The 24,282-nt window shown below is 33.6% G+C and overlaps 1 protein-coding gene across 1 annotated transcript in view; it reads right to left on the reverse strand.

Moving 5' to 3' along the window:
* Positions 1–24,282, reverse strand: part of LOC129220274 (metabotropic glutamate receptor 2-like) — a 134,985-nt gene that overhangs the window by 48,067 nt on the left and 62,636 nt on the right. The window contains exon 2 of the mRNA XM_054854658.1: positions 23,086–24,169. Within this exon, the coding sequence (XP_054710633.1) occupies positions 23,086–24,085 (1,000 nt within the window). The 5' untranslated portion in view covers positions 24,086–24,169. The remainder of the gene's footprint in view (positions 1–23,085; positions 24,170–24,282) is intronic.

The following is a 24,282-nucleotide window of genomic DNA, read 5'->3' on the forward strand; positions in this document are numbered from 1 at the left end:
AGCAATTTTCAAAATTATCCGTAGCTTTCCCCATTCCTATAAATATCTAACGGAGTGTGCTGTATTTAGGTATGGTGGATTTAGAGATGATAAATTGAGGCGTACAATTACTTTTTTGTTAACTTACAAAAGTATGCAAAAGTATTGATATACTAGAGGCTAACGCATCATTAAAGTAGTACTGTAGTGGCTATTACTCTTATAATATCCATAACTTTTTAATACCAATCAGAAGTAAATCACGTGAATCTATCCTCCTGAATTCAATAAAACTTGCAACTCATCTTCTTATTACTTATCTTATGTCATTTTAACAGTTAAATATAAGCATCGTTGCGTAACTACGGTGAGGTTTGTTTTTCACATTAACAACATAAACCTGAAACAGGAAATTACGATGTTTTTTTTCATAAAATGAGTAGGAGTATGTTATGGGACACAGCTTCATGTTCAAACTATAACCATGAAACATATCTCATTGATAATTCCTAAGATTCTCAGTCGCTATGACAGCACTACTGGGATATATCGTCACCTCAGATCAACACTAAGCTATCTAATCCCAGAAATAACACTAAGATACCATACTGTTGCTCTGAGGCGACGATATGTATATACCGTCAAAATATACCAATAGAACCCATACGTCCTATTGCACTCCTCTTGACCGCAATAAATTCTTTTCTCAGAAAAAAAAACATGTTCGAAGGATAAAAATTAATACCCAATGCTCAACCACTGTTGAAATATGTTAGTCTTTTCACACTTTTTTTTAAAATTTAAAACGATTTGTGATTACATGAGCTTTGATTCTTTTTTATTTCATTTTAGCAGTAGTTATTACAGTTTCAGATGCTTAATAATGCAAGTAACACGTAAAACATATTGTTTCCACTTTGAACATGTGCCAGCGGACTATTTAATGTTTCTGCCAATGCAGTTCAAATGAGCAACCAGAATTTAACACATGTGTCATTAATGTTTTTTTCTTGAGTAAATCGGAAAAAAAAACCCGAAGTAAGAAAAGATGTGCATTGCCATTAGATCCATAAAAGATCATTCAGTATTTAATGCCTCTCCCCAGCAAAAGCGAACTTTACCAAAGCAAACCATTGCCAAGTCGATTAGAGGAGGAGATAAGATCCAATAATAACACCAATAATTCGAAAGTATAACCAATAGAAGAACAACCAAAAGCAGAAGAACTTCCAAGTATTATGTAACTTCGGTGGCAACGACGTGACGTGAGTTCAGGAATCGAAGCATGAAAAGCAAAGAAAGAAAATTAAGAACCATGTTGAAGCAGATATCGAAACAGCCTGTTGTTGTCCATTAGCACTCACTTACATGAACTCAGACGTGTAATCCTCCAGCTCTTTATGTCTGCGAAGAGCTAAGAGATCTTACTGGCTCTGATGGCTATCGGGGAGAGGGATGAGATAGGGGACATAGGTTAGCTACCGTTTGAATGGTCGATAGCTGTGGGCGTGCAAAATCTGGGGAATTCCACGCATCCATTCTAAAGGATTTAAACGAACTTTTCAGCAGTAATCAATTTGGTCTTCTCTTTTTATGTAAAATTTAAATGGCTTTGATTTTTCTTATTTTAATTCTCACACGCACTCACCAATATCAAGCTACTATCTTCTAATTTTGCCAAACATTGCGTTTCACAACAGTATCTATGCTGTGCAATTTTTGCAGCATATGTCTGTGGGATCAAAGGAATGCCTCTAGAAAACATTTATTCAGAACTTGAACCAGGCAATTAGTATTCACAAGCTATATCCACTTGTGCAGTGAGAATTTCCTTTTTGGCAGGGAGAGGGAGATCCCCCAGTTGTTCACACAATCTTCAGGGATGCAGAGAGTCAAGGCGAACCCGTTGTAGCGGGTCAACGTGCCCGCTTTCCCTTCTGAAGCTTTAAAAAAAAATCTGTTCCGATTCCAAGTTATTCTAAATTGTTCCTGACTATTTTGACATGACCTCTCGTAGCGTCTGACTCTTTATGTATACAAATATACTAGGATTAGCAATATAGTTGAAAAGCAAAGATGTGAGGATTTGTAGGATTTCAGGAACAAAGGTAAAAAGGGAGGAACCTAACCATTACATCTGCACCTCTCTGGTCGCAAACTAGAACAGCAAGAAAAAAATGAATATGAATTTCAACTTCAGATAACATCAATAAGACTAGACTTGGATAGTTTGTAAAAAAAAAAAAGGCAAGCACACCCTAGTCATCGAATATAAAAAGAATTAGGCAACATCTGGAATAGGAGCAAATGATGTTGTACATTATGTAAGGTTTTCAACTTAAAATGCAATGTTTTGCTTTCCTCGTATTGCTTGTATTTACATGATATAAAATGCAAAACATCCTACTGCACCTCAGTCTCACACCTTCTTCACGTCACGCCACATGTGTGACGTGACGTCACTTTCACCTGACATCATAGTGTTGTAGCATGCGTACTACAGAGCGCATGACGTCTAGGCGGCCTGAGACTTTTAGACGGAACGAAACGTTTACTTAAAAATCTAGCATTTACACGGACTTCTTGTGAACAGGCGGTTAAGGGACTATTTTCAGGTACCGTAGTGAGCGACATGATCTGTTCCAGCGTGACGTCCCTCCCTAGTCGTGCGTGTTCCTGCAACGTCATCTTTTGGAATTTTCGTACATAATGAGAACTAATGAAATTTAAACAGCTATTTGTTTTGATCAGATCATTTTATAGCTTTACCTCTTCTTCCATGTTTCTGCTCTGCCTTCCCATCCTCTCTCTTTTCCCGTCGTTTTTCTGATAATTTTCGGCAGGACCTAGGAGTCGGGAGGGTTTTTGGGTGATGGATAGACACACACACAGTATTATAGCCAGGATTTCATTTCGGAGAGTGTTCAAAAAAATTTACATGCACTCAAATCCGAGTTTTTTTTTTTTTTTTTATGTAAAACAAAGGAACATTACGTGTAAAAAAAGTGAACATTTTTCATTTTTTAATTTTCTTACTCATTTTGAGGAGAGTCCAGACTCTATATACCCTCCCCTTTTCTATGTCACTAGTGAAGGAGTCGCGAGTGAAGGCTTTAAAATTCTAAGAGTCGAAGTCGGTTTGTTTCTTTTCCGAGTCCGCAACTCTGTCAAAGCACCAGAGTTGGAGTCTCTAAATTCCAGGAGGTGGAAGTTGATCATTCCCTTCGACTCCGCTGCCATGGTTTTTCTGCCAAAACGTTCTCAATAATTAATTCCAATTGTCTTCATATAACTGTCATAATTTAAAATTTAATAGTTTTTGACTGATGAGTGTTTGAATCGTTCACGGCATAAATTATCCCAAGCAAAGGCGGAGGCAGCGAGAATTGCTTTCCTTAATGCAGAGAGGTACACATAAATTACTTAATTTTCCACGGTGAGAAATAAAGCTATTTCATGAACAAGCATACTTCAATAATTTCGTCTCACTTCCCGCCAGAACGTTCTAGAAACATCGCTTTAGAAATGTATTAGATGACTTGGCTGATTAGTTACTTTTTCGCAGTTAATGAAGATTTCGAAAGATTAATCGCAAATCTTCGCCTGATAATCCACAGTAATTGAGTAGGTACAAATTTCGCAACGATTTCATACGATGTCAACATCCTCGATAGCTGTTTGGAAATCAGGAGGCGTGATGATGCTCTTATTCACTGCCCGGCTTCAAACCTTTTAATTTGGTGAGAGATTTACTGCTCTTTTGAAGAAAGAGCGCAAGGGGGGGGGGGGTTAAAAACGTCCCCCTTCTCCTCGCACTGGGATGAGGCAGCTCGTTTCTTCCGCAGAAATTATTGGAGAAAAAGGTTTTTTTTTTTTTTAATTAAGCATTGAATTTGAGCATAGAGCCCTGCAGAAAAATCACGCAGAGAATAGAAAAGAAAAGTTTCAAATATTTCTCCAGAAAGGTTACGAGGAGAGTTTGCACAAAAAATGGTTCACAGAGAGTTTGCACAGAAAAGGTTCACAAGTAACTCTAAAAAAAGTTATGCAAAAAAAACCTATGAGAAAGTAACACAGCGAACCCTCCAAAACAGTGACATAAGGAACTCTACAGAAAAGATTCACAAACAACCCTGCAAAGAAGTTTCACAAACAACCCTACAGAAAAGTTACACAAAAGAATTACACTAAGAACCAATGTTGGTATTTTGTTCCATTTTTTTTTTTTGCAATAAGTCTGGCCTGGCGGAAGATATTGGACAAAATGAAAGTCTACTGATTTCCCATATGTTTGATACATTTATTACGATGGTGTAATAGAATTATTATTAATGTTTATCTCTTTTATAAATGGCGTTTCCGAAAACAAATTTGAAAAAAAAGCTTTTAAATAAACTAATCAGTATTTCACATAATATAACTGAATTTGTGATGATTTGATTTAAAAATGGTCCTTCAATGAGAAGAATCAGTACTTTTATTTGTTATTGCTAGGTAATTCATTTTCCGTCTATAATTTTTTAGTTACCAGAAAAAGTGGGCAAGAAGAGTGAAATGAACAAATAATAAAGAGTAGGGGAGGTTTTTCCACTGTTTTTTTTTTCAGGTTTAGAAAAAACCGGACAACCCTGATAAAACCCCCACATAATAGTTTCACAAAAGTACCCTACAAAAAAGGTACAAAGAATGTTACAGAAAAGTTTGAAGAACTGCACAGAAAAGTAACTAAAAATATTTTTCAGAAAGAATAGAAAGAACTCTGCAAAAAAGTTACACAAATAGACCTACGGAAAAGTTGCCCAAGAGAAAAGTTACACAAAGCACAGAAAAATTTCTGCACAGAAAAATTTCACAAAGAACCCTACAAAACAGTTACCCAAAAAAATTTACAGAAAAGTTTCTCAAGAATCCTTCAAAAAATTTGCAAACAAATGGAGAACTTATGAACTTTGGTGAGGATAAAAAAGGTTCAAGTTTTTAATCTATTCTATTCTTCACTATACCTTTATTATAAGAGTAACAAAAAAAATCACATAAATTATTTTAAAACCTCACCTCCATGCTCAATATTTGTAAATATTGTATTGACACATAATTTGGCAATTTGTATCAAATATTCCCAAAATGTTTGTGTATATTCGTTCTACTTTTGGTATTTAAAATATTTCTTTTACTACCTTTTGTATTTCAGTTTCAATCTTTATTTTGGAAAAGTAATCAATCAAAATCTGATCAATTTCAATTTTTGCAATGTTGGAATTCACTGAAGATAATAAAGAAAATCTATTATGGCGCAACAGGAAATTTTCCGATTGTACAAAAGCGTTCGAGTCCTTCCCCCTTCTCACACTTTTCAAGCAAAATGGCGCGGGCACTCTACAATTTACTCAGCAAGGTAGATTACTACAGCTCGAGTCCCGTCAGGTCAGTCACCAGAAAGCGCCATCAATCATTATGTCAAATCAGTTCATCGTGATGTTGCCACATCTACTTGTCTAATAATGATTTATAAAGATTTCCCTATTAACCTTTCTTTTTTCTTGCTGTCTGGAATCACGCAACCAGGTTTGAACAGTGGCCATGATTACCGGGATATTTGGACTACAAATCGTACCATTGATTTCCGTGGGATTAACGGTCGGCAGAGCTCTTAATTAGGATTTATATATCTAGTTGAGAGAGTTTTCATCATTGCCCAGCAAAAGCACTAAATTATAAAGGCCACCTCGTTTTTCATTCCCTTGCGAAGTCGGTACCAACAATGACAGACTGTCGTAAAACAAAAATGCATCAAGAGATTTGACTATATTTAAACATTAGAAAAAAATCTCAGATTGTGAATAAATATATGATTAGAATTGTTAATTATACTTAGACTAATCAATGACTTGCTTCTGACGAATATTATTTGGTCCATGGGGGGGGGGGCATTATTCAATTAAAATTATCTTTGAACGGTTTTTCTTTCACTTTAAATGAAAGCTAGCTGTAGGTTATTCTTAAACATGGTTTTTTTATTTAACATTTAAAAATGCATAAATTATTTCTTGATAGTTAAAAAAGAAAAGGTAGAATTTAAAACATGTAACTCTTAATCAGGATTTATATCTTTAGTCAAAAGAGTTTTCATTATTGCTCACCTAAAAGTGAAAATTATAAAGACCGAATCCCTGTTCGTTCTCTAGCCTAGTCGGTATAAATAATGATAAAATGAAAAGTGAAAATTTATCGAAAGATTCAACTAAATGTAAAAATTAGTGAAAACGTGAATTGATTGTCGTTAAAATACGTTTATGATTGTTAATTATACTACCACTGTTCATTGACTATTAATTGACGAATGTGGTTAGTAACGTGCAAAATTATTTAGTCTATGAGTGTTTGGTTCAGATTCTTTTAAAACAGATTTCTCTCTCTCTCTCTCTTTTCAGTAACATTTATCTAAACTGGTTAAGGAACGACTAGTCATCTTTTTTTTCTTTAAATTTAATATTTAAGTATGCACGAATTAGTTTTCTATTACTCACAATAATCATACAGTTTAAAACATACATATAAATCTTAGTTAGGATTTATATCTTCTACAGAAAAAGCTTTAATCATTTCCCACCTAAAACTTTAAATTATAAAGGCCGCCTCAATTTTTATTCTCTTGTAGTGTCATTACAAACAATAAAAAAATGACGAAAAGTAAAACTACAAATGATTTAATTGTATGCAAAATAAGTTAAAAATTTAACTAATTGTGAAAATATTGCGTTTGCGATTTTTAATTATACTTTAATTAATTTTTGACTATCATTGACGAAAGTGATAAAGATTACAACCCGGATTCAGTGAAACTTTAGGGTTCCCTGAAACTCGGACAGGGATTTCGCAAGTGATTACTGCTTAATTAATCATAGCGTCAAAACTTAAGTAAGACTTCGTTTTTTATGAAAGAAAAACTTCTCAAAGGTCATTTTCTTGTAAAAAATATGTTTAAAAAATTTGCTAAAAATGTTCATTTTATTTATTTGTCATCTTTTAAAATATTGTTGCTTTTTTTCATTATTTATTGAATATATTTGAGAAAAACCAAAAAAAAAAAACTTAAGTGTCTCACCATTCGTTATCCTACTAAGGTGATTGCGTTGTGACGAAATAAAGTTTTTTTTTTTTTAATAAATTTGAGTTAGGTTTGGCTTTGGTACCTTTTTTACTTCCTTTTACAAAAAAGGAAGTACTGTATTCGCAAAAAAATTTTCACTCAAAAATCGACCTTAATTTTCCCGAGTTAATTGAACGAATTTTCTCGTGACGTCTGTATGTACGTGTATATGTATGTGCGTATGTATGTCGCATAACTCAAGAACGTCATGTCCTAGAAAATTGAAATTTGGTATGTAGACTCCTAGTGGGGTCTAGTTGCGCACCTCTCCTTTTGGTTGCAATCGGGTGTTTCTAAAGGGGTATTTTGCCTCTTTTTGGGGGGAAATCTTTGTTAATTTCGATGAAAACTCAAGTGGTGTTATAATTTGTCGGACATTTGGCGATATATCGCCAGTCTTTTGGTCGCCAACTTGGCGACAAATTTGGCGATTTTTTTTTTTTTTAATCTGTTTCAATTTGTCCATTGTTGGTGATATTTAAAGAGTAAACTATTCAATCACATTAGAATTGCCAGTAATGGGGAAAATACATTAAATTGGGGTAAAAGGAAGTCATGTGATGCACACATCAGCTCGTTTTCTCTTTGATTAAGGCGTTTCTTCTAGAGTACGGTAAGCTCGCAGGGTCCCCTGAAGAGTCAATGGTTAAATACCCCTCGGTTAAGTTACTAAAAGAAGTATTTATGTTAAAATTCTCTCGAAATGGTGTTTTCATTTTCTTTAAATAATTCATACAGTAAACTCTCGATTATCCGTGGAATAGGGTAACACGGTAACCGCGGATAAGCGAAAACTGAGGATAATCCAAATAATAGGTAAAAAACGATAGAGTATACAATGCCTAAAAAATATTATTAACACTCACGCATACATTTAAATTATAACTAAAAACATTGCTACATTGCTACTAACATTGAATGTAAAAAATATAAATAAAATATAAAAGAGAACAATAACACTATCATAAGTTTAAAATAAAAAAAGTTGTGAAAAGACCCGCGGATAATCGACAGCCGATAGTCGGGAGTTGACTGTATATCTAAACACATTAACTTAGTTTTTCCAAATTTTATTTTTGAAAATGCATAGATTAGTTCTTTATATTAGTCAAATAAAAATCCTAGAGTTTAAAACACATATACATGTATGTACATAACTCTTAAGATTTATAGCTTCAGTTGAGAGAGCTTTAATCATTGTCCACTTAAAGCACTAAGTTAGATACATAAACCAGTTCAAAAATTAAACTGATCATGAGTATAAAACGTTCGCAAAATTTAATTACACTTCTATTCATCTTTATCTTGCGATTGGAAAATGTGATAAGTCACGCAAATAACTATTTAGTCATTGAGTTTCTTAATTAAAATTCTTTTGAATTTGTTATTTTATTTTGAACTTTTATTTAAATAATATACACGCAACATGTTGAATGACGGCAAAGATTTTTTTTTACGTCTAATAATACTTAAACTTGTTCATTTTTTTAATACAAAATAAAAATTGTCTAGTTGAAAACGTACGTCATCGGCAATAACTGGCTCATTAAAAAAAACAATAATAATGCATTAAAAAAACTACATATCATTGCAGACGATCAAGGTTCAAGGCTTTAAGTCATGCAAAACATTTGACTTATATTCACATACGGCAATTTTTCTCGAAAAATTATGTGTTATGGTTACTGATCTGTTTTTGTAGTCTAAATTAATAGCGTGTGACTTTAGTTAGTACCAGGGCAAACCAAAAAGTCTTTGCGCCTATTTTTTTTTTCAGCCAAAATACGATTGTGAATACAAAGTGAACATATATATTCCCAGGAGCGACAGTTCCTTGAACCATACCAGCTGTATCTGCCTTTCGCTGCAAAGAACGGAGCTGTTATCAGTTATTTAAGATGACAGTTGTTCTTTAGACGTCCACATCTTATGAGCAGCGAAATGTTATTCATTTTGTATGGAGCAAGGGACAAAAACCCATTGCAATTCACAGTTAAATGCACCTGCAGTACGGACCTTGTCCCTAATGATTTTTACGATTTCGGTCCACTGAAGAAGTTTCTGGCAGTACAGAAGCCAAGAACGCAGTCCGACAGAGATTCCACAGGCAGTCGGAAGAATTCTACCACAGAGGAATCTCTAATTTAGTGCTGCCATGGGACAAAAGTCTGAACCGGTGTTGTGACAATGTGGAGAAATAACGTAAGGTATGTAGTACACTACGTATATTTGTAAATACCTGTATGTACCTGTTTTTGGCGAATAAAAAATAGGCGCAAAAACTTTTTGATTTGCCCCCGTAGCTTCTTGTACCTAAGTGGGAAATTTTGAAGACGTGACTCTTTTGATTTTACCATTTATTCGCCACCACGCTTTAGAGTTCAGTTGATCAAGGTTTCGAATTTTTCTAATTTCAATTGATTTTCATTCAAAAATTCGACAATATACTCGAGAAATGTATGATATGTCATGATTTCTAACTAGTTTTTGTAGTCTGAATTAATAGTGAATAAGTTTACAGGTTTTCCTTCTGAGTGAAAAATGTTTAAGAAGTGACAATTGATTTTGCTGTCTATACTCCATCACGCCTTAAATTTTAACAGACCAAGGTTTGAAGTTATACTGATTTCGACATATTTATCTGAAAATATACTCCAGAAATGAAGAATATGTATTACGGGTCAGTTTTTGTAGTATATATAATTAGTGAATACTAAAGTTTGCAGATTTTTTTTCTCAAGTGGAAATTTTTGATTTAAATTTTTGAGCAATTCTATTATTAATGTCAAGCTTCATAAACCTTTGTTATGAAGACTTCGCTAAAATAAAGCATAAAATTCCTCAACTGACTTCAAAAGAATAAGTTATCAATTAATCGAAATTGTTTTTATTTGTCGTCTTTAACAAAGCTCAACTTTGGTGGATTCTTTTTTATTAATTATAAATAAAATTGAGAATGTTCTGTACCATACCACTTGTCCAAGCTTTTAAATAATATATTCACTCTAATATGGAATTAAACAAAAAAGAGGGAGAAGGAGAAATAAAAGCACCGATTTTGAAACTTACAGATAAAAGTTGCATCCCCGTAGCTATCTGATTCACCATTTTGTAACATTCGAATATATAAATATTACTCTGTCTCGCTAATTTTGGAACTAACACTTGAGACGGGTCGTCCACAAAAAGCAGAAAATATAGGCTAGGAGTCCACCGAACGAAAAAGAGTGGGAACCACTAGTTTAGAGTTATGTTTGCAGAAACCAGTAAAAATTCCAAAACGTTAGTAGCAGGGACAAATTTTAGAAATCAGACAAATTTTTCTCAGAGTTTATCGATAAAGGCTAAAACACGACCTTTGAATGATTCTAGTTATAAAATAACTAGTCGCCACGGTATTTGTAGTCGTCCGGGTGATCTGGCTGCCGTTATTTTATAGGACCCTGCGTCCGAAAATGTGAAATAAACTGTTTTCTTTCTTCCTTTTTTTAATAAAAATTCGAAACAGAAATTAAAACTAATAACCATTTACTTATTTCCAAAGAGCATATTTGGAGAACTAACTGTCAAATGTCAAAATCCAAGTTAGGAAACTGTGCGAAAATAGCTTTGAAATGCAACAAAAGAGAAACGTTCGTTTCTTTATCCGAAGATGAATGACTTGAAATGTAAAACAAACACGTATCCTTTCTTTTTTCCAATGTCAAAGATCAAAATTAGATCACATTTACGTCTTCAACAGTCTCAAACTTGACCCGAAACAAAAGTGAAAAACACAAGTCATTTGCCTACAAACCTATTCTTTTTGCAGCCCTAAATCTGAATAAAGTATCGCTGGAGGGGGGATCTACAGACCTCTTCACTGAACTGCAGTCCGGATCCAGCAACGCAAATTGGCATAGGTACCAATTTGGCTTTACCAACTGATCTGTAATGATACCCATTAAGATAATGGCTGAAAGTTGGATGTAAATGATGGAAAATTTCCAGAGACGGAACGGAAGGGTTAAGACAATGGTGGCGATATTAGAGATAAACATCGCTAATGCCGTTAATGAGAAAGATCTCATTCTCAAGATAAACACCAAATGCAGAGAAATAGATTATTTTGTTACTCTCATTTGCATGATGCTAGGTAAAGCGTCAGAAAAAGGAATAGATTTTGGACAAATACTAATTTAGTTAACAGTTTAGCGTCAAACGCTGCGAAATGGATTTGTTTTGCCTTCTTCGTTTACATGAGGCAGATGAAGTATCAAAAAGAGGGAAAACAAATAGGAGGATTCAACAGCAATCGTAGATTTAGTTAACAGTTTAGTGCCCAAATGTTGACAAATGGATTTGTTTTGCTTTTTGTGTTTGCAAGATGCAGATTAAGTGCTCAAAAGAAGGAAAACAAATAGGAAGATTCAACAGCAATCGTAGATTTGGTTAACATTTTAGTATCCAAATGTTGAAAAATGGATTTATTTTGCCTTTTGCATTTACAGGATGCAGATGAAGTGTCAGAAAGAAGGAAAAACAAAAATGAAGATTTAACTGCAATCGCAAATTTAGTTAATAGTTTAGTGCTGTAATGTTGAGAAGTGAATTTATAGTGCGGGTCTGTTTAATGAGAAATGACCCTGATAATAAATTCCTCTTTTTGGAGGGTTCCATGAAAAATGACTTGTTACTGCCGCCGATTTGAGTTGGTTATACGAAAACAACCAAACTCAGTTCAGCGCCATTTACCCTTCACTATCATCCGAAAAATAGGTCAACCTCAACATTGTCAATGTCGGTGCTCAACTTACCAGAGTTGCCGTATACGTTGCTTTCTGCGTCTGCATGATGCAGATGAAGTGTCAGAAAAAAAGAAAAAATAGTTGGAGGATTTAACTGTAATCGTAGTGAACAATTTTTAACCGACTTCAAAAAAGGAGGTTATGATTTCGTCTTGCGGCTTTTTATCTATGTTTTCGTATTGCTCCAGGAATACAGGACCGATTTGAAAAATTCTTTTTTTTTTTTTGTTTGGAAGGTATACCTTCCCGATGATCCCATGACATATTAGTAAATACATTTGTTTGGATGGAATACCCTCCAGATGATCCCATGTTAATTTTGTCTGGATCTGATGAGGGGTCCCGGAGAAATCTAAGAAACTTTAGATTTCATAAGTTGCGACTAAGTAGACCAGCTTTCGTCAGCTGCGCGAAACGTCACAGGTCACGTGGTTTTGGCGTGAACGGTGCATTTTTTTCGACGGAGGAATCTTGTCTTGAACAATATTTAATTCTCACGCATCGGAATGTTTGATTTTTCACGGCACCGCGCAGCCTGTTAATTTTAATTATAGTCTTGCCAACGTATGTAGTAGTAGCAAATCAGTAAACTAAATGTATTTTGCTACAAAAATAGTTGAGTTAATTAATTATTTAAAAAATTGAATAAATAACTTCATTTAGTCATTAAAGTTTTTTTTTTAATATTTCATTATTGAAATATCTTTAGTGTTCAATTCAAGGGATATGAAAGACAAAAATCCCCCCCCCCCTTCCCCGACGATTAAATTTATGTTCTTCATTAAAAATATCGTAACTGATGTCCGATCTCTGAGACAATCTCTCTCTCTGTGCAAGAGGTAGTACTAGTAGCCCTAGTAGGTGCTGCTGTATAGCATGATTTAGAAAAAAATCAATCAAAGATTACCTAGGACGTTTTCTTCAAACACGTTTTACTCAAAACTTGAAAATGTGCACTACATCCCTTTGCTTCTCATTGCCTCAATTATTCTTGATGCATGAATGATTTATATATTTTTAGATTTAAAATATTAACAACTTTGTCAGGAGTTGAGTATATTTGTATGAACACCGCATAATCTTTAAATGAGGATTTCATTTGTGTCAGTAGCTTCTAAGTAATTGTTTTTGACCTATACCATGTTATGCAAAAAAAAGTGTCTCAATATAATACATATTAGTAATATTTTAAATGGAAAGAAAAGGTCATGTATTCAGAAATATTTTTTTCATAAGCATATAGATTGAGATATACTTCAGTCACTTAACTGAAACTTCGCTTTGCAAGAAGGGGTGGGGGGAGGTGCAATTTTTTTTTTGTTTGGTTCTCGACTTTTTATTACCATGCCTTTCGGCGTGTGAATTAAAGAAGCAAAAATATGTTAGCAATCGTAATGATCACGCAATTCCTACGAATCTCATTACAAGTTCTTTGATGAGGTACTAGTTTAGAGCTATTATTCTTAACCTCGTTACGCTATGTATTCGTGAATATTTCTGTTTTTTTCCCCCAGCTACGGTGACGTTTTATCGCTAATGAAGTATGTCAGTTTTCTTCGTAAATATGTTATTATTACACCAACTTGTTAAATTAGAATAAAAGGTCAAATACCTTTAGCAAAGTAATAACAATCATTTTTGATAATTTGGATCCATGAGGATTAACTTTACGCCAGCTCATATTTTTAGTATTCTTGATTTAAAAAAAAAAAAAAAAAACTGTGCAGTACTGGTCAAACGTATTGCAAGTCTGAGAAATGTAAGAGTTTTTCAAGAATGAAACAAAGTAATATCTGCCTTTTATCAACTTAACTGAATTTGTTTACATTGGCATATCAAATTAGTTTCGAGCGGGAGGTGTGGTAAAGTTATTGAAAAACAATAATTATTTAATTACCGAAACACAGCAAACAAAAGAAAAGTTCAGATTTGCGGATATTAGAATCCGTTTCGGTCTCTCCAGAATAAAATGAAATAAAGGAACAATTTTGAGTTCTTCTTTAAAACAATACAGTGTAATAAATGGGCGTTATCGAACAAAAAGCTTTTTATATGATTTTAGCCTGCCCTTTAGAATTAGCTACGACAACCTTTCTTTTAGGCATGTAATCCACGAGGTGTTGCAACACTTCTTTCGGTTGTTCATGGTGCTAAACTTTAATTACTGATTCTTTAAATATCCCTGTCACATATTCACTTTAAGAAGATCATTTTTATGAAAAAATACTACTGTTACGGCCTTATCTTATAAAACTGTAAGGTTTTTCAAACTTGCAATACTTTCAGTCAATAGTGTAGAAGGCCCAATTTTTTATCTCTGCTGGTATGGATACAATATCAGTTTTCCACTTCATAGTTTGAAAAAAAAAGAAAAGAAACGACAACACTGGAGTGCAGCTCATTTTATAATTTAGTAATTCTGAAGAGAAAAAAACTGCAGAAGGCCCAATACTGCACTTTACCTTACCAATGTGTTGTGCAAAGAGACATTCAAGTCATTTCTTTTATAGCAATGGATATATACCGGGAATTCAAGAAATGCTGTAAAGGGTAGGCAGTTACCGAATGTATAAAATTATATTAATAATGCTAGAATTAAATTGTGACAAAAGTTTAAACATATCATTTGATAGGAAAATGAAAGCATTGCAATAACGTGTTGATTAACTTTTAGACTGGTGATTTTAAAAAGAGGGCACGAAGAAATAGCTGAAAATTGCATTGTAGTCCCGGGTCATTCCATGTCAAGTGTTCCAAAGTTTTTTCATCACATTTTTGTATATCTTTGAAAATTGGCTTATCGATTGTACCTTTCAAGGAAATCAAAAGTCCAAATTTTTATATTTTTATCTCTTTTATTATTATTTTTTTATTTATAAGACTTTGATTTTTGGAAAAACCCTTTTTTTTTTCATGGATGCTTGAACATAAAATGGTCGATAACTCAGCACCAAATATAGATAGAAATATTTGATAAAAAGTATTTTAAAGTACATTAGTTGCTGTTTAATGTGACATGCAACATAACTAATTTTTTAAAAAAATTTCATTTTTAAAAATTTAAATTTAAAATTTAAATTTGTCAGAAAACATATAATGAATTTCTTTTTAAAAATTCCCAAAAAATGTGTATTTTATCTTTATTTGTGCAAAATTTCAAGTTGAGATCTCAATGGATTCAATCCTATTTTTATGAATTTTTGAATAAAATTTTACTTAAAAAATAATGATATTTTCCAGATTCTATGAAATTTTACTTAAAAAATAATGATATTTTCCAGATCCTATTTATTATAGTTAAATATGCGGCTCTCTTACCAGTGATGGTCTAGTGAGTAGTAAATAAACATGACTATGCTTGATAAGAGCTGGTATGAACTTGTAGATTGGTAAGTTCCCCCCCCCCCCTCCCCGGCACCATCACTTTTTACCTTTTTTTTACAAAATTTACAAAACTGTTTTCAGAATTTAAAAAAAAAACGAAAAAAAAGCTGGTACGTAAGAGTAATAATCAAAACGAACGCTGCCAATCATCAGAAGTGACTGAGGCTCATAAATGGGGGGAGGGGGGATCACAAACACTAAAAGTTGGGAAAAGTTTAACAGACAAAAAGACCCAGGGGTATACTTTACATACGCCGCATGCTCTGAAACATTTTTTAGACATATTATGTATATAATGCATACACATATTGTGCATAATGGATTACTGGGAGTATACCCTCAGAAAAATTGATGGGAACATCACTGAATAGAACCACACTCATTTGCAGCTCTTTTTTTTTGGCTAGTGGGATGGTAGAGTGAGGGGGGGGGGGAGGGGTAATCTGGAATGAAGCTTAACAACATGTAAGGTTATGCTCAAAAGAGCAAAGTTTGTTTGATCTATAAATGCTTTTATAGATAGATCTCGTTGCATTACTCTCTTTCACAGCAGAAATTAAAAAGAAAACAAGCAATAAAGAAAAGAAAAAACAGCTGTACTCCAGATGTTGTAGAAAGTTATGTGGGAATAGACATATGATCTGATACTTTGATTTATTTGTGATTTTGTGTGAAAAGAAGGGGGAAATATTAAAACAACGTGGGGGAAACACTAGTTTGCTATGATTTTGGGACAAACTATTTCTTTCGTCCTTCCGAAATTGAGGGTTGGTGCTGGGGTAGAGAATGACTTTTCTTATCAGGTATTGACTTAATCAAGTACACTTTGTGAAGTTGTGATCTAAAAAGAAACACTTGGTCTGAAAAAAAAAGAAAATTATATGGGGTAAAAATAATTCTCAATTCAATCCCCAGGTAAGGCGTGATACTAGTATAGTGTTAATCGTATGTATGGGTGGGGGGGGAGAGGGGATACACTTTTTCTCTCGTTTTAAAAAAGAACATTTACCACGTTTAAATAAGTTTACTATTCATTTTGTTTTATTTTATTTTATTTTGTAACATTTTGAAAATTTAAAAAAAGGGATTAAAAGTGGTGGTGCCGGGGGGGGAGGGTTACCAATCTACAATTTTACGCCAGTTCATTTCAAGCATAGTCATGTTTACTTACCACTTATTTGACCATCACCAATAACAGAATCCCATATTTAACTAAACAGAATCTGACAAATATCGTTATTTCTAAGTCAAACTTTATTCAAAAATTCATAAAAATATGATCCCATTGAGATCCCAACTTGAAATTTCGCGCAAATGAAGATAAAATGCACAAAAATGTTTTTTTTTTTAAATTCATTATATGTTTTCTAAGAAATTTAAATTTCAAATTTAAATTTTTAAAAATGAAAAATTTTACAAAATTTGTTATGTTACATATCATATGAAAGAACAACTAATATGCTTTAAAATTATTTTTACCAAATCTTTCTATTTATATTTAATGTTGAATTATCGACCATTTTATGTTCAAGAGTCCATGAAAAAAAGAGGGTTTTTCCGAAAATCAAAGTCGCATACATAAAAATCCAAAGAGATAAAAATCTAAACATTTGGACTTTTGATTACCTTGAAAGGTACAATCGATGAGCCAAATTTCAAAGAAAAACAAAAATGTGAGTGAAAAAATTTTACAAAATTTTGGATCACTTGACATGGAATGACCCTACCTACAAACGTTTTCGGGTTCAACACACTTGAAAAACAAATATAGAAGCAAGCTTGATGGTAAAAATGGTTTACGGCTGTATATGACCAAGATAGACCAAGCATTGAATTTGGGTTTGAAAAGAATAGGGTTCCCCACAAAGTCCTTTCTTGGACTTTTATTTCGTGCTTGATTAATGAAAACTTTGGGTTAAAATGTGTATTAAAATAAAATTCCTGTTTTTAGTTCAAATTACTGTATAACTTCGATTCAACGATACCCGATTTAACGATTTCCTCAAGTTAATGATACATTTCTCTGATCCGGGTTTGACTGCATTAAATGTCTTTGCTCCTCGATTTAATGATATCCTAGATTTAACGATACAGAGAAACCTGATAAGTTGACCATCTTTGTAAGTTGACCAACTGTCTAAATTGATTGCTTTTGTCAGGAACAGAATTCGTCCTATCTTATATAATGAAGGAAAACCTCTGTAACTTGACCTCCTCTCTATCTTGACCACCTGTCTATCTTGACCACTAATATACACCAGCTTTGGCTTGGAGTATTGTAAAAAAAAACCTTGTAAGTTAACCACTAGGCAAAAGCATTAGATTGTACAAAAAGTTTCATCAGTTATGCCTCAAATAAGTAACAAGACATTTTAGAAAAACCTATGAATGTTTATGTTTCTATCGTAAAACATTGGACTAATGTTAAGTCCCAGAAAATGCGTCAAACTTCAATAAGGAGTTATTTTGTTGAAAAGTAGATTTCCATGGTTACAAATGTACAAGAAAAAAATCGAATGAAGAATTTGAGTCACTTTTGACTTATGAATTCTTAGGAATTGTTAATATAAATTAAGTAGTTTTTCATAAGCAATGAGGCAATTTTTTTATCGATTCACAGAAATTTTAAATGTTCATGATACTTTACGCGTCATTCCGGTAAATAATCTCTAAAAATATTTAAACAACAATTTTTTCTTATTGTTTTAAAGTAATGTTATACAATGAAAGTGAAGTTAAAGTATTCCAATTAGTTAAAAAAAATGAATGCATGGGACAAGAAATGACAAAAAAAAAAGTTTTCATTACTACCCTCTATAAGTTGACCACCTGTCTAAGTTGACCACCAAAGTACTGCACCGCAAGTGATCAACTTACACAGGTTTCACTGTAACTTTTCCAGTCCCTTGACAATCGTTAAATCCGGGTTATACTGCAGTTTTTCGAAGATTGCTAATATGAAACACATTTCAATGGAGCAAACATATATTTTTCGGAGGTACAAATAGTTAATGACACGCAAAAAAGGGCAAGCTACGTGAGTTAAAAAGACTGAGAACCCCTGGTTCATAGAATCATCCCTATTATTATGCAAAACCATCTCTCCCAAGAACAAAATGACATGTAATTCGAATATCTTGCGCAGACATCAAAAGTTGGGTATGATAGAAAAGAAAATTTCGTCATTCACAATGAATTTTACTCATGAAAATGAAAGGGTAGAATGAGCCCGAGAATGAGTGGGAGGTACATTTTCATGGAGAGAGATCACTTAATTTTGACGGATTACTCCTGCAAAAGTCTACATTATTCTTGACATGCGCTTGGGGCAATGTGTGCTCATTCGTCCAAGCATTTGGAAAGTAATTTCAATTTTTGTTAAATATAGTCTTGGTATTGCTTGGGCTTTAAAATAGAGTTCAGAGCGACATGCACTTTGTTTGGAAAACGGAAATTTTAAATGTACCTAAATTAAAATGCGTCAGTTGTTTCTTGAAAGTAAGTTTCATATCCCTAAGAGTTGCGTTATGGCATTAAAATGTCTTTCAATAAGCATTTACCGAAAGAAAGAAGGTATCCGAGTAAAAATATTTTTACCACAAAATGAGATCTCATACGATAATGAAATCCTTTTATCATTCGTACGGCATCGAGCTTTTAAAACGTTTTAATTTTGAAACCTAGTGGAATATGGGGTCAAGTGATATAGTTAAAATGACGGAGCTTTTTTAAAACTAACAAATTGGAAAATTGTTTTGAAAATTACAATATATAAAGAAATAACATTGTATTTTTAATTAAACTTGCATTGCAACTTTTTTTATTTTTGGCAGTAAAATTAAACCTACAAAAAAATTAAACTTTTTTTTTTCATGGAGCAAAGTGAAACATGAAACTTTTTTGCATGAAATATTTTTTATTCGATTGTGAAAAAATATTTTTGAACAACATAATGAGCAAATAAAAGGATAATTTGATAAATGAAAAGGAAATGAAACAATAAACTAATGAATTTATTTATTTATTTATTTATTTATACATGAGGGAAAAAATGCGTGATAAAATAGTGAATGAATAAGAAAATAAGTGGACGAACGAATTAATTAGTGAATAATTAAATGAAGGAATGTAAATAAACTATTTAATAAATGAATACGTAAGTGATTTAGTAAATGATTGAAGGATTAAACGGAATAAACTATTTCACTTTTCCCCATCCACTTTGCCCCGCATGCACTTAACTAATTGTGACAAATATTTAAAATAAAAATAAGATAAATATTAAATAAATAAACACCGCACCGAATATTAGAAGGTCCCAATTATTAACTAAAGTGTTAAAGATAAAAATGTTATCATTCAATAATATCAAAATTATTTTGGACTTACAACAAAATATTACAATTAGAGTATCAATTTATGAAAAATGCTTGCATTATCATATGCTTTGATTTTCAGAGGTGTTTGTTTCTTGACTGGAATAGACTACATATGTTACTACACAGTTAAAATATTACTAGGCAAGTGGTGCTAAAAGCGGAGTAAATATTTCACCATTTCACTTTTCTCCGCCACTTCACTTTGCCTCACATTCCCCTTCTTAAAAACTACTAAAAACTAAATGAACAGTACACAAAGTCTTTAAATGCTTAAAAAATCTTTAAAAACAATCTACACACAATAAAGACAAAAAAAAAAAAACGCTTTCCATAACTTTGAAAAGCATCAAAAAACTACTAAAAGCTAAGCGAACAGCCCACGAAGTCTTTAAAAACTACTTAAAGTTAATCCGAACAATCCCCACACAATAAAAAGAAAAAACGCTTTCCTTAATCTTGAAAATTGTATGATTTTTTTTTTTTTGCCAAGTCCCACAACGCATCTTTTCTTATGATAAATGTCATGATTCACTAATGTTCATAAAATTTGCATTAGTTTTCTTTACTAATAATAAAGCAGAAAGTCTCTCTGTCCGGAGGATGTCTGGATGTCTGTGACGCGCATAGCGCTTAAACCGTTCGGCCGATTTTCATGAAATTTGGCACAAAGTTAGTATGTAGCATGGGAGTGTGCACCTCGAAGCGATTTTTCGAAAATTCGATGTGGTTCTTTTTTTATTCCAATTTTAAGAAAAAAAAACTATCATAAATTACGAAATTATCGTAACGTGGAACCGTAACATGGGCACAAGCCAATTGGCGAGATACGAAATTATCATAACGTGGAACTGTAACGTCGGTACAAGCCAATTGGCGAGAAAATTCACCATACATTATTTGTAAATATACAAGCGAACCAAAAGACCTTTAATTTTTGTATTACGGGCGAAGCCGTGCGGGTGTCACTAGTATAATAATAAAGCTAAATTTTCAGGGAACACCGTTCCCCTCCAACTGTACAGTGCTAATCCGCACGCGGAATACTTTCTAGTTTTTCTTCATTTTGAAAAGAAACGAGCTGATGTGGGCCTCACATGACTTCCTTTTACGTCAATTTGATGATAATAGTGCCTTGGATTAAGTAAAGAAACACTTTAAATGCTTTTACCCCAAGTTTGTTGCGAACCGGAGCAAAAAAAAAAAAAAAAAAACGTTTATACAGATTAATTATCCAATATTGGACATTTTAATGTGATTCAATGGTCAACTCGCTAAATATTGTCAATAGTGACCAAAATAAAAACAGATTTAAAAAAAAAAGTCCTCAAATTTGTCGCCAAGTTGGCGATAAAACTTGGCGACCAAAAGCTTAGCGATATATCGCCAAGTGTTTGCCAAATTATAACACACTTGAGTTGTCATTGAAGTTAACAATTATTTCCACCAAAAAAGGTGTAAAAGACCCCCTTTGCAACATTCGAATGCAACCAAAAAGGGAGGGTACCAAATTTCAACTTCCTAGAACATACCTTTCTTAAGTTATGCGACATACACACGCACATTTGCACATACGGCACATCTGCACATATGTGCATACGGACGTCACGAGAAAATTCGTTGTAATTACCTCGGGGATGGTCAAAATGGATATTTCGAGTGTCTATACGTTCTTAGGCACTTATCCACGTGACTTCGAGTTGAAAAACAACTCAACATTCATTCGGTGGTGAGCAAAATGGAAATTAAGGCCGATTTTTGAGTGAATTTTTTTTCGCGAATACAATACTTCCTTTTTTGTAAAAGGAAGTAAAAATACAATATAAATATATTTTTATACAGGATGAGCAAATGAGGCGTTGTAAAACATGAAAAAAGAAAAAAATAATCAAACAGGAATTTATCAATGCATCATTAGTCACTCAACTGTCGAGGTAGAAGTTCCTTATCAACTTCACAGCCATTTACGTACAATTTTTTTATATTTGACGTCTAATAGCGCTAGTGATCACGCTAAATAACAATTCAAAAAATTCAGTGGCACACTGAAAGATTAATGTAGTTGTGTTCAATATAAATGATTGTAACTATTAAAACTGTTACCCAAAAAGCAGTTCCTAACGCTGACATGTGTAAAGAAAACAAAGATTTAATGCATTACCAATTTTCTAAACTCGTTTGGAATGAGTTTGTTTCTTAAGAAGAAAGAAAAATTGATTCAATTTGTTTTTAGAAAATTTGACCATGCTTCAAACAGCATTTCTTTTAAAGTTGAATCAATACCATTGTGCATCAAAGTAAAACAGAAAAAAACATCATTAAATGGCACAAATTGCAGATTACACTGCAGACAGATTTGAATGCAGACACGTGTTTCGTGGTTACAAGGGACCCCTTTGTCAATGCAAAATAATTGAGCTTATGGAAGAAAAACATCCGACAGTCCATATGCTCATTTATTTTTTATTAAAAATACAGAAACCTGGATTTTGAGCAGTTTTACATAGTTATTCCTGTTCTACAGTATTTGTTTTGCTTAAAGATCAGCTTCAAAAAATGTATTTTAGGTATCCGTTTTGCGTCACTTTACCTAAGTTTTACGTCTGTAGTCTTATCTTCCTAAAATGATTAATTCAACAACAATATCATTTTAAAAAAAAAATATCCCTCAAAAAATTAACATTCAAAAGCATTTAGCGTGAAGCTCAAGAAAAGGGGTAATTTTCTCGGAATTATGATCATATGTCATTTGTCGGAGAAATAATCACAGACAATTGCCTACAAAGGGACATGATTTGTGAAATATCTTCAAATACCTAAGCAATAATTTTCAACAAGAAGTTACTATTATAGAAAGTAACGATAAGTAAAGACAAAGAATGTATAACACCTGAAGACAGGTGTAAAAAGAAGCCTCTGCTTTGCTATTTGCATAATGTGCCACACCCACAAAGGTTAGGATAATAACATCATTAAAACTTTTGATCTCTCAAAAATTATATCTCTTGAGCAATTTTCATAGAATTTATGCTTACAATAAATAATCTTACTGAAACATGTTCCGAAAATTATATAATGCATGAATGAAGGAGACGACAAATGATACCGGAAGAGCTATGTTTAGAGGGTTCGGGCCGAAAGGATATAATAGAGCAATTTTAAATGTATCGCTGAAAGCTTTCAGCAGCAAGTTATGATGCTATTTCTTATTGGGCAGCAGGTAAAATCTATAGAAAATTCAGAAGCTCTTATCTTCAATCTCATAAAGAGTATCATTTTAGCCAAATTAAGAAAGTATCTCATCTTTCACACTAATTCTTCTCAAAACTAAATGAATTTTCTTAAGATTGTCACACCATGGAGTAGACTCAAATTTCAGAAGCTTAAAAAAGAAAAACATTTCACTTACCTGGATGGGTAGGAAATGTTGATGTGAGGGGCTTGACAAGCGTGCCCTGCTTCCCGAAAGGCAAGATAGGAGGCTTCAAATGCAGGAAAGAAGGCGTGTAGATTGATTGATTGACAGATGAGAACCCGTCATCAGTGTAGATGCCACCTCGACCCATGGATGCTAGCTGACGAGCCTTCGGAAGGAACATCACCAAGAAGATGACGCTGGCCGTCACTACCACCCCAAAAGCCAAGCATGGATCGTGGTGACGGATATTGGTGACACTTGCAGTCACCGTCCAGGCAATCCATAAGGGCACGGTCACTCCAACAGCTACTCCGATGTACATTGCTTCCCCATGGTTCTCTGGCACTGTCCTTGCACGGATGGCCAACAATACGATTCCCATCAGCAACAACATGTTGTAGGAGAGAGAAGCAATAGTGTCAGAAACAGGTGTAGCACAGATAGCGCTGCAAGAAGCTAGATCCATCAATACAGCTGTCGATGGCCGATATACCAACCACTGTACAGCTATTACCAACTGCACTGCGATAGCGAAGAACAGCAAAAGGCCTTGATACGCAGCACTCAAGTACACTCCAATATGCAGGCTGAGAAGAAAAACACATTTCACCAGGAGGGTCGCGAAGACCATGACGTAAGCCAGCCCAACTCCTGCTCTGGTGATGGCACATGTAAACCAATTTGGTGAAGGCACAAAAGCAAATCCCAACAGGGAACACAGAAACAGTCCCAGCAGAAGAATTTGTCCTAAAAAGAGATGCCGCCGGCTACCGCATGACTTGTACAAAACGTACGCCTCGAATAGAACTATCGCCGTCATGTTGATGGTACAGAGCACCACCAATGGTATCACCCATGATTCTTTCCGAGGCGTAACAGGGTCTGCAATGGAGGAACAATTGATGAAAGCGGTCCCTTTTGCTAGAATTGTTGAATTTGGCGTCCATCGCGAAGATTGAAGAATTTTTGGCAGAAAAGTTCTGTTAGCCATGGAAAAGTTTGTTAATATTAATGACGCTTCAGGAGCTGTTGGCTACCTTCCCTTGCATCATCCACTTTTTATCTGTTCCAAATGCTGTAGAATAAATGAAAATGTGAGTAATTATAATGATTATTTTTTATCTAAAGAGTAATTTGGATAAGAAAAATTTAATACATTTGACCGATGGGCACTTAAAAAAACATGAA

This window comes from Uloborus diversus, chromosome 4 (genome assembly GCF_026930045.1).
Source record: "Uloborus diversus isolate 005 chromosome 4, Udiv.v.3.1, whole genome shotgun sequence".
In the NCBI taxonomy this organism is placed as follows: Eukaryota; Metazoa; Arthropoda; class Arachnida; order Araneae; family Uloboridae; genus Uloborus; species Uloborus diversus.